The sequence below is a fragment of the Cnephaeus nilssonii genome, assembly GCF_951640355.1.
Source record: "Cnephaeus nilssonii genome assembly, chromosome: 5".
Lineage (NCBI taxonomy): Eukaryota > Metazoa > Chordata > Mammalia > Chiroptera > Vespertilionidae > Cnephaeus > Cnephaeus nilssonii.
The window spans coordinates 96,613,882-96,625,606 of record NC_137076.1 but is presented as its reverse complement, the minus strand read 5'-3'; the positions used below and the strand labels follow the sequence as shown (position 1 = coordinate 96,625,606).

General features: G+C 41.9%; 1 protein-coding gene across 6 annotated transcripts in view; it reads right to left on the bottom strand.

Moving 5' to 3' along the window:
* The window catches only part of GABRG2 (gamma-aminobutyric acid type A receptor subunit gamma2), a gene marked incomplete at both ends in the record, with an annotated part of 86,237 nt that overhangs the window by 52,651 nt on the left and 21,861 nt on the right, over window positions 1-11,725 (bottom strand). For 5 of the 6 annotated variants that reach the window (XM_079773105.1, XM_079773108.1, XM_079773106.1 and 2 more), the window contains 2 exons: window positions 2,114-2,181; window positions 3,692-3,843. In XM_079773105.1, the coding sequence (XP_079629231.1) occupies window positions 2,114-2,181; window positions 3,692-3,843 (220 nt within the window). The remainder of the gene's footprint in view (window positions 1-2,113; window positions 2,182-3,691; window positions 3,844-11,725) is intronic. The other variant, XM_079773110.1, reaches the window with a different exon arrangement.

Genomic DNA, 11,725 nt, shown 5'->3' with positions numbered 1-11,725 from the left:
AAGAAATATGTTGGGATTTGTCTAATGGTTAAATAAGTAAGCTTATTTTTGTGAATTATGAGAGCAATTAAAGTTTCTCATATCTCTGACTCAATAGAGTGTACTAATTGCTAGCTTGGTAACACTATTTTAAGGTCTTAGTATACGATGTTATGTTATACTAGAGGCCCGGTGCACGAAATTCGTGCATGGGGTGAGGGGTGTCCCCCAGCCCTGCCTGCACCCTCTCCAATCTGGGACACCTTGAGGGATGTCCAACCACCCATTTAGGCCTGATCCCACAATCCAGGACTGCTGGCTGCCAACTGCCCTCCCCTGCAGGCCTGGTCCCCCCAACTGCCCTTTCCGGCAGGCCTGGTCACCCCCAACTGCCCTCCTCTGCTGGCCTGGTCCACCCAAACTGCCCTCCCCTGCAGGCCTGGTCTCCACCAACTGCCCTCCCTGCTGGCCTGATCGCCCACAACTGCCCTCCCCTGCAGGCCTGGTCCCCCCCAACTGCCCTCCCCGGCTGGCCTGGTCCCCCTGAACTGCCCTCCCCAGCTAGCCTGGTCCCCCCAACTGCCCTCCCCTGCAGGCCTGGTCCCCCCCAACTGCCCTCCCTGCTGGCCTGATTGCCCACAACTGCCCTCCCCTGCAGGCCTGGTCCCCCCCAGCTGCCCTCCCCTGCAGGCCTGGTCCCCCCCAACTGCCCTCCCCTGCAGGCCTGGTCCCCCCCAACTGCCCTTCCTGCTGACCTAATTGCCCACAACTGCCCTCCCCTGCAGGCCTGGGTCCCACCCAACTGCCCTCCCCTGCTCTTCCCTGCAGGCCTGCCCCGCCCCCCCCCCCCAATTTCCCTCTCCTTCAGTCCTGGTCCCACCCAACTTCCCTTTCATGCTGACCTGGTCTCCCCCAACTGCCCTCCTCTGCTAGCCCGGTCACCCCTAACTGCCTTCCCTGCTGGCCTGATCGCCCACAACTGCCCTCCCCTGCAGGCCTGGTCCCCACCAACTGCCCTCCCTGCTGGCCTGATCACCCCCAACTGCCTTCCCTGCAGGCCTGGTCCCGCCCAACTGCCCTCCCATGCTGACCTGGTCTCCCCCAACTGCCCTCCTCTGCTAGCCCGGTCACCCCTAACTGGCTTCCCTGCTGGCCTGATCGCCCACAACTGCCTTCCCCTACAGGCCATCTTGTGGCAGCCATATTGTGGTGGCCATCTTGTGTCCACATGGGGCAGCCATCTTTGACCACATGGGCATGGCCATCTTATGTCTTGGTGTGACAGTCAATTTGCATATTACTCTTTTATTAGATATTATTATATAATGTTGTTATACTATAGACTCCAATTTAGTTTCTCATTTCAGATATGGATAGAAAGTGTTATATAATAACTAGAGGCCCAGTGCACGAAATTCGTGCACTTGCAGGGGCGGGGGGGTCCCTCAGCCTAGCCTGTGCCCTCTCGCAGTCCGGGAGCCCTGGGGGGATGTCCGACTGACGGCTTAGTGGGCCTAAGCTGTCAGTCGGACATCCTTAGCATTGCCACGGAGGCGGGAGAGGCTTCCACCACTGCCGCTGTGCTCGCCAGCCATGAGCAAGGCTTCTGGCTGAGTGGCGCTCCCCCTGTGAGAGTGCACTGACCACCAAGGGGCAGCTCCTACGTTGAGTGTCTGCCCCCTGGTGGTCAGCGCACATCATAGAGACCGGTCATTCCACCATTGGGCCATTTGCATATTAGCCTTTTATTATGTAGGATAACTTACATTTATTGTTACATCTAATCAATTATTTCCTCTGAGAAATAGTTCTTATTTGAAGCAAACTATGCCTTCTCCACACCAACACTATTCTAAAAAATAGTGGAGCCCTATATTGTATTTTGTAGTAAGCAGTACTTACCAAGTAAACAATTACTGAATTTTAAATATAAGATTTTACACAAATTAATTTTATACCTATGATCACATTTAATTATCATAACAAATCATTAAAATTATTCTTATGTTGCAAAAGATAAAAATTGAAAGATTCCCCCTTCTGAAATTTTTGTTGGCATATTTATTGCTATTTTCATCATACTACATGGGCCCTTTAGTATGCTAATAATACAGACAAACTATTAGAAACTTACCATATTGATAGCGTTCACTGGACCAATGCTATTCACATACATGTCTGTGTGAATTAATGTTGGCTTCACTGTAAAGAAAACCACAGAGAAGTACAGTATTTTAGTCTGTGCTATTCTAGAAATACATTTACTTTGCCATTTTAGAAGTGGTTTATTTACAACTAATTTGGTGCCAGTGACTAATTCTCTTCTTTTAAATGACTCTGTTTTCAACGAAATATCTCCATTTAGTATGTAAATGCTATAACTAAGCATAGTAGAGTTTCAAAACTGGTTATCCTTTCAAGACTATGTAAAGATGAACAAATAAGGAAAACTCCTCAGATTTTCTTTTTTTCCCCCTTCAGATATCCTGAATTTTACCATTTTCCCTTCAAGCTCTATTTGGGCATTATTACCTGATCTGCCCCATATAGAAAAAATAACTACTTAGTGACCTAGAAAAATATGCATGAGAAACATGAAGTAAATATAAAGAGCAACAAGTATTGTGAATTGTTTTGGAATAATTGAACCTGTTGGTTCCATTTATGACTGCTTTATCCAAATATGCCTCTAGTCAACACTAAATCAATCTTCCTCAGTGACTTCATGGATTCTGTGACTCATCAAATAATATGAGGAAACCATATGGAAACCCAATATACACCTATTTTTCAAAGAAGACTGATATTAAAAATTATGAAGTGTTACATTTATGCCTAAATGCAAATGCATATGCCCCATTTTCATTTCACACTTAATGAACAAGGATTCATATTATCATTTCTGGCTTCAATTCAACATGTGTCTCATTTTTATCCACTTTCCTTGAAAGTATGCCCTAATTCTCAGTGGTGGATTGAATTCTTTGCTAGTCCTTGTATCTACAACCTTGCTGTCACCTCATTGAGGCTACTTCTCTCCTCCGAACTTTGGGCTTGACTATCTGATTTGGTTTGGCTAACAATATATAGATAACAGTGGGTGTGCTAGTTCTAACCACAAGCATTTAAGCCTTATGAGCTTCTACTTTCTCTCTTGCTCTTTGCTATTATCATGAGAAGAATACTCCTAGCTAGTGTGCTGGTCCCAGGAGTAAAATAAGAGAGAGTACAGAATTCCTTAATGAACAGCCCCAGTTTGGCTTACATTAAATCACCACCCCTAACAGGTGCTGAGAAAATGCCTATTGTAATTTGCCATTGAGAATTTGTGGTTGTTTGTTACACAGCAATAGGTAACAAGTATATCCTTCCTTTATCACAATATTCTTGTTTTTGTTTTTCTGATGTCTCTTCATAAAGAACTTGTCACTTTTCTTCTACAGCCTTTGTCTGGGATATCTAGCAAAAATTGAATTTCTAACTCTCAAGTCTCACTTGAAAATCATCTTTCCTCATTTGAACTTATCAATGCCCATCCTATACTCAAGCCAAAAATGCTATATATATATGTATTTTTTAATCTATTTTTATAACATGTGCAGGTTTCATTTAAATAATTCTGGTTATTGAAATATGCCGGTGTTGTCTTCTAATGTGGTAGGCATGTTTATGAGTTTCTATCTTCACCACGGTAAAAAAGACTTCAACATACCTCCTATATCAGGTCGGAGTTTATTGTCATATCCTTCTAGGAGGTTGTTTAAGATAATAGTGACATCACCCTCAGGAACTTTTGGTGTCAAGACCCATGTTTTGTTAGAAGCATAATCTTCATAGTCATCATCAGATTTTTGGCTAGTAAGGCTAAGCAAACAAAAAATATTGGTTAAAAACATATAGACTATACCCAAATTAACTTTTACCTTTGGTGGAAAAAGAGAAATGATGCTAGGTTATAGGAATACATTAAAATGGATTAGAGTGAAAAATTTCACCTGAGGATTCACCTAGATAATTGAACTGCACAGATGTACATTATAATTTATAAAAGTGAACTCTTTCATTTTGCAGAATGCTCTGCCCTCCCATCTCTAAGTAGACTATGTTTACCAGTTTTTGCCTTTTCCATAGTGGTTCTTTTAGCCCACCTGCCCAGCCTTATGAAGGATGGATAAAACCCCACACACAATTTTTGTGAAAGTGATGCTTAAACAATCATAATGTAGTCTAAGAATTCAGGCATAATGTCTACTTCTTTTTCCTTTGAGAAGTTAACTTGCTTCAACCTATTAATGAAAGTAAGAGACTGATAATTAGATTCACTCCCACAAACAGCCAGATGAGCCTCTCGCTCCTCAATTGAACTACCAAGGAGAGCTCAGGCTTGCTGCCTTTTCCTCCCCCAGGGTGTGTGTATGTGCATTTTTTCTCCTCACTTGCACTGAAGGCAAGGGCGGTTCATTTATCTTTGATTGTTAAGAACCTGGGACTATGAAAGAAAATGTAGTCGCAGACTTTAAACCATCTTTTACTACAGCAAAAGTTCCTTAGCTGGAAACTCATACTATTGCTTATTGTACTACAATCGTAGATATGAAATTACCTATTTTGAGTGATCAGAAAGCCACATAATATCCTGACTCAGTTTTCTATGCCCCCAAAATGCCCCACGATTAGGCCAGAAGCTAAGGCTGACTTTGGAGATATATTAGAATTTCTAAGCTTGTCTCTCCACTGCTCCAAGTTCCATTTCCCCTCACCGCGCCCCCCTCACACAAGATAATTGTATTTTCCAGATCTAGGGGCAATGCAAAACCTTGCAAAAGCTGCCATTTTCATTTTTATCAGCACTCAGTGAATATAGGTACTTCCTATGATTTATTGTGAAAAAAATTACAAATGTAAAATATAAAATTTCCCACCCCATCATCAGTTTTTTCCCTCCAAATATTTATGGTATAGATTGGATCTTGTTAGAAAATAAATCACTGCCACATTACTATGAATGAAAAAGGTATATATATAAAGATATATATATATATATATATATATATATATATATATATATATATATATATAGTGGCCAGATTATTATGATCTCTGAAAGCATAATAATCTGGCCACTCAGTGTATATCCTATATAACAAAAGGCTAATATGCAAATTGTCTCCTTGACCAGGAGTTCGACCAGCAGGCAGGCTGGCCAACCACCCATGTCCCCTCCCCCTGGCCAGGATGGCCAGACCCCACCCATGCACGAATTCATGCACCGGGACTCTAATATATATATACTGAGTGGCCAGATTATTATGTGTTCAGAGATCATCATAATCTGGCCACTCAGTATGTGTGTATATATATACATATATATATATATATTTTTCAAACCATATTTATCACCTTTCTTCAGTCATAGTCATATATATGGCTGTGTTTTATATATGTAGCTTGGAGATAAGTAGATGGGTGGATAGATAGATGATTGAATATGGTAGAAGAAAGCTGATAAGTAATTAATGTGGTTTGAGAATGAGTAAGGGAGATGAAGTTTTTATTATTTTTAAATACATCTTTATTGATTTTAGAGAGAGAAGGGAGAGGGAGAAAAAGAGAGAAACATTGATGTGAAAGAGAAACGTCAATTGGTTGCCTCCTGACCAGGGATCAAACCCACAACCTGGGTATGTGCCCTGACTGGGAATTGAACCCGTGACCTTTTGGCGTATGGGAAGATGCTCAACCAACTGAGCCACACCAGCCAGGACAGGGAGATGATGTTTTAAGAGTAATAACTGGCATAAATCAACTTAGTAAGCAAGTGATCTCTTTTTATATTCTTTTAAAGCTTTATGAAAAGGAAACAATCTGGGTCACACATCTGCATAACACCTAACATAGCCTGTATTTTACATCTTGCACTTTAGTAGCTTAGGAACTTTAAACAAAATGTGAATTTCATAGCATACCTATAGAGGATATGAAGGTCTGGACAAGCTCCAACTAGCAGAGACCAGTTCTCTTGCCAGGAAAATCCCTCTCGGGCCTCAATTCATCATTTCTCCAGAGAACTGTGAACTCTGCCTAATGGAACTCTAATCCTATGACCTAAATCTTACTAGTTTAATAAGAAAAAAAACTGTCTAAGAAAATTTTAAATCCTTTCAATAAATCACCGAGGAAAAGAATATATTTGTCCCATTAGATGTCATTATAATGGAATTTTACTCCTGTTTGATTTGGTCATGCAATAGGGCCTTTAATAAATTATCCCTCATTCTTTGCCTTCCTCTCTCTCTCTCTCTCTGACAAATACACCCTATTAAAGTTTCTCCAAGGGAAGGTGACATATATAGTATGGTTTGCTTGTTTATAACACTGCTTCATACTAAGAAATGATCTAAGTCTCAACATGCTGTTTTACTGACATTACTATTATCAGGTCAACTAGGAGGAAAAATACATCAAAAGAAAAGATAAGGGATACTTGCTTAGAAGGAATGCTACTTTCCAGAATTGCACCAGTAATTCTCTTAATATTATCACCTATTGGATGCCAGAACAATACTTAAATTGATTGCATTTAAAAGTGTCAGTGATGGGATTTTTTTTTCAGACTTCAGGAAACCAACTTAGCCACAGAGTGGTTAAACAGAGTGGAGAAACTAAGGACATATACTTGGGATTGAGAAATTACCAGGTCTGTTTATTGGATTCATGTCTTGCCTCTGTCACTATTTTTATGCCATTGGGCAAATTATTTAACCTAGCTAAAGAAGCCTTCTCGTTTTATTTAATTTAATTTATTTTTTTGTTAATCTTCAACTGAGGATATTTTTCCAGTGATTTTTAGGGAGAGCAGAAGAGAGAGGGAAAGACAGAGAGAAACAGTGATGTGAGAGAAACACATCAATTGGTTGCCTCCACAAGAGCCCTGACCAGGAACTGGGCTGGAGAGGAATCTGCAACCAAGGTACCTGTCTTTGACCTGAATCGAACCCAGGGCCCTTTGGTTCGCAGGCCAACACTCTATCCACTGAGCCAAACCAGCTAGGATGAAACATTCTCATTTGAAAATAATGTTAATACTAGAGTTTATATTGAATTCTGGTATAAGGTTATTAATGCTTAGCATGATGCTTGACACATAGTTTTGAAAACAGGTGTATTATTATTATTACTAGAGGCCCAGTGCACGAAATTCATGCATGGAGAGGGGTGTGTCCCTCAGCCCAGCCTGCACCCTCTCCAATCTGGGACCCCTCGAGGGATCTCCGACTGCCCATTTAGGCCCGATCCTGGTAGGATCGGGCCTAAACGGGCAGTCAGACATCCCTCTCACAATCCAGGACTGCTGGCTCCCAACTGCTTGCCTGCCTGCCTGCCTGCCTTCCTGATTGCCCCTAACTGCTTCTGCCTGCCAGCCTGATCACCCCCTAACCACTCCCCTGTCAGCCTGATTGATGCCTAACTGCTCCCCTGCAAGCCTGTTTGCCCCTAACTGCCCTTCCCTACAGGCCTGGTCACCCCTAACTGCCCTCCCCTGCAGGCCTGGTCCCCCCCAACTGCTCTGCCCTGCAGGCCTGGGTCCCCCCGCAAATGCCCTTCCCTGCAGGCCCAGTCATCCCCCACTTCCTTCCTCTGCCGGCCTGGTCACCCCTACCTGCCCTCCCCTGCAGGCTTGATCGCCCCCAACTGCCCTCCCTTGCAGGCCTGGTCCCTCCCAACTGCCCTCCCCTGCTGGCCATCTTGTGGCGGCCATCTTGTGTTCACATGGGGGCAGCCATCTTTGACCACATGGGGGCAGCCATCTTGTGTGTTGGAGTGATGGTCAATTTGCATATTGCTCTTTTATTAGATAGGATAAAGAGACCCTTACTAGGTTTATAGTAATAGCTCCACCCATGTAACTAAAACCTGATTCTACAGATGCTGCCTTTTAACTAATATGGCCTGAGAAGGACTATAAAACAGATGTTTTACAGGAAGAAAAATAATGAGCCCCTCCATTATAAATAAATGGAGTTACTATTCTCTAGAGTTTTCCCAGCTGAGGTATAAATTAATAGGGCTGATACATAACCTGGGATTGTGTCCAGATTTGTCTTTAAAAAAGAAAAAAGAACCTCTCTCATTCAATGTTACCTGTTTCTTTATCATTCTTTGGAGTCAAAAACGTCTACATTTACAGGTGAACAGTCTAAGCAGGTAATGAAGTCTGACCATTCAAGAAGGCATTCTATAGAATTGTGAACCTCATGAGAATTCCAGGGTAGGAATCTGTTCTAATAAAAGGGTAATATGCTAATTAGACCGGGTTGACTGGACATCTTCTGGATGTTCGACTTCCTTCCAGACAAAGCCGCAGTGGTGGGGGCTGAGGCAGAGGCGGTTAGGGGCGATCAGCTGGCAGGGGAGCAAGCAGTTAGGGGTGAGATCAGGCCGGTGTGGGGGAGCAAGCAGTTAGGAATGATCAGGCCAGCAGGGGAGAGCAGTTAGGGGGCAATCAGGCTGGCAAAGGGGAGCAAACAGTTAAGGGTACGATCAGGCCGGCAGGGGAGAGCAGTTAGGGGGTGATCAGGCCAGCAGGGGAGGGCAGTTGGGGGCGTGATCAGGCTGGCAAAGGAGGGCAGTTGGGGGCAATCGGGCTGGCAGGGGAGGGCATTTGGGAGCGATCAGGCCAACAGGCAGAGGCAGTTAGGGGGCAATCAGGCCAGCAGGCAGAGGCGCTTAGGGGCAATCAGGCTGGCAGGCAAAGGCGATTAGGGGTGATCAGGCAGGCAGGCAGAGGCTGTTAGGGGCAATCAGGCTGGCAGGCAGAGGTGATTAGTGGTTATCAGACAGGCAGGCAGAGGTGTTTAGGGGCAATCAGGTAGTCAGGCAGAGGTGTTAGGGGCAGTCAGGCAGGCAGGCAGAGGTGGTGAGGGGCAGTCAGGCAGGCAGGCAGAGGTGGTAAGGGGCAGTCAGGCAGGCAGGTAGGCAAGTGGTTAGGAGCCAGCAGTCCAGGATTGTGAGAGGGGTCCCAGATTGGAGAGGGTGGAGGCCAGGTTGAGGGACACCTCCCTCCCTGTACAAATTTCATGCACTGGGCCTCTAGTTGAATGATAAAGATTCAATAAAATCCACTTAACACTTGAGAGGGCTAAGAGCAAACACAAATTCAAACTTCTAGCTGAAGGCACCTATTTAAATAAATAGCCTCTAGAAGTGATTACACGTAGGTCCTCTTGAGTGATAATTTCTGAAAGACAGTGACAGAAAATGTTGTAAAGCTTTCATTTATGAAAGCTTTCAAAAAATTGTTAGAAAGCCATCTGACCCAGCACTTTGGACAGCAAAATGAGCATCTCCTGGAAAATTGCTCGGAATTCAGAACCCTGAGCCCCACAAAGATTCCTGAATCAGAATCTTTGTTTTAACAACATCTTCAAGTATTAAAATTTGAGAATCCCAATAGTAGAATGTTTCAATAAGTGGTTTTCACACTGGGGTGTGTGTGTGTGTGTGTGTGTGTGTGTGTGTGTGTGCGCGTGTGTGTGTGTGTTTGTGTGTGTGTGTGTGCTGGGGTGAGCTCTTTTAAAAATATAGATTCCCAGGTTCATACCTTAGATATGACTCTGGATCACCATGTTATAAGTTAGATTATTAATTTTTATTTTCACATTTACAGTTTTATGCATGATTTAAATTTATGCATGAATACTGACATGTAATGAGTTCATGTTTATATTTAGAAACAAAAAATGATTTTATTTAGGACACGTGGCTTATAAAAATAAACCAAATACTGAATAGACATAGTATAATGAGAGATTGCTCTCATTACTGTAGACAATTCTAAATATTTGAATTTTGTTACATTTTCTGGATATTTGCCACTGTGAACATTAATAATGCAGTTAATGAAATTTTTAATTTCAGGTATTTCAGATTACCATAGATTTAAAAAAGCCCTAAGTTTTGTGAGGGAAAAATCTAGTCATTGTACTCTCCCCAGGTAGTACAACAGCAAACACTTGGATGAATATAAAAACATTTCATTTAGGTACCTTTAAATCTATAGTTTGGCTTCATAAAGACAGAATACATATATATTCCTCCAAATTTATACACATCTTGTGAATAATTATAAAGGCAGTGTTTATTAAAATACATTTCACTTTCAGAATTGAGCTATCAGCTGTTAAAGTGTGTATACATTTTTGAGACACCCTGTATATATAGATATAGATATTCTCTGACACAAGTAGGTAAATAGTTGAATAAACAAAAACTCATTTATTTTTATACTTAAAATGTTTTTAAATGATTAGTATTTGAGTCCTTTGAACCATCAATATTATTTATTGGTACAATTTTTTGATTACTTTCATTTTATTGGTGCAATGAGTCAAAAGCATAATATTTTAGATGTCAACATAAATCTCCCAATACATATACTAGTATGTCAGCAAAATGAAACCTTTGGAAAATTTTATATTAAAAATTCCTGTGCACTGGACTTTCTGTTCTGTCAATGTTACCTGTAGGCAGTCCTCGGGTTATGTCAGACTCGACATAGGTCGTTTCGTGGTTACATCGCCATCTCCCATTTACAGTATTTATTTAAAAAAAAAGTTCTGTCATTTCGACGTATGTACATATGTGCTTTATGTTTTTTGTTATTTATTTACCACAAGTAAAGGTCAGGAATTGTTATCTGTCTTTTAATTTTTTTTTACTGTTTCACTTCATTACTGCTCTGCATGTGCTCCATGTGAGTGACTTAGATGCTTGCTTAGGTAGGTGGGTTCCGACTTACGGCAAAAATAGCATTACGTTGCGCCGTAGGAATGAATCTCCGATGTAACCCGAGGACCTACTGTATTGTGTATCTCTACTATATAACATAAAATCCATTCTTTCCTTTTACTAAAACCACAGGGATCCCCTGCTACCCTAAATTCTCATCAGGCTATAAGATCCTGTTGTGATTCTCACAGTCCTAAAGCATCAGTAACAGGAGAATGCATTGTTCCTTACATCAGAGTGTTCCCTGAGAGTTTGTGGAATTCCAGAAACCTGGCCAAACTCCTGTACCTTTGCATATATTGTCCTTTCTACTGATAATCTTTCCTTCTCTCCATCTCCCAAGACAATACTTGGCATGGCTTATTCCTTCTCCCCTTTCAATTTTCAACACAAGCATCACATTCTCATGGAGGCCATCTGTTACTGTTTAATGACCCGTGTCAACTGTTCCACCTTTGTATGTTCTATCCAATCTCTTATTTGCTTCTTAGCATTTGTAATAATGTGGTTTTTTTTATTGTCTGAAGTTTTACATATGTCTCCTTTTTCCCTGATTGACACCCCTTCCCCCCCAGCCATTCCCACCCCGGGCAAGCCCCCACCGCCCCAGTGTCTGTGTCCATTGGTTATGCTAATATGCATGCATACAAGTCCTTTGGTTGCTCTCTATCCCCCCACTTCCCCTGTCATTTGTCTCTGGATCTATTTTTGTTCATCAAATTATGTTGATTATTATATCCCACATATGAGTGAGATCATGTGATATTTATCTTTCTCCGACTGGCTTATTTCGCTTAGCATAATGCTCTCATAATGTGTATTTTTGATTGGCTTACCTATTGTCTGTCTCTGTTACTAGATTATATATTCCATGAGTACATGCTTAATTAAGATTTGTGGGAAGAATCATTTTAAATTGATTTTTAGAGAGAGAGAGAGAGATAAATTAATTTGTTGT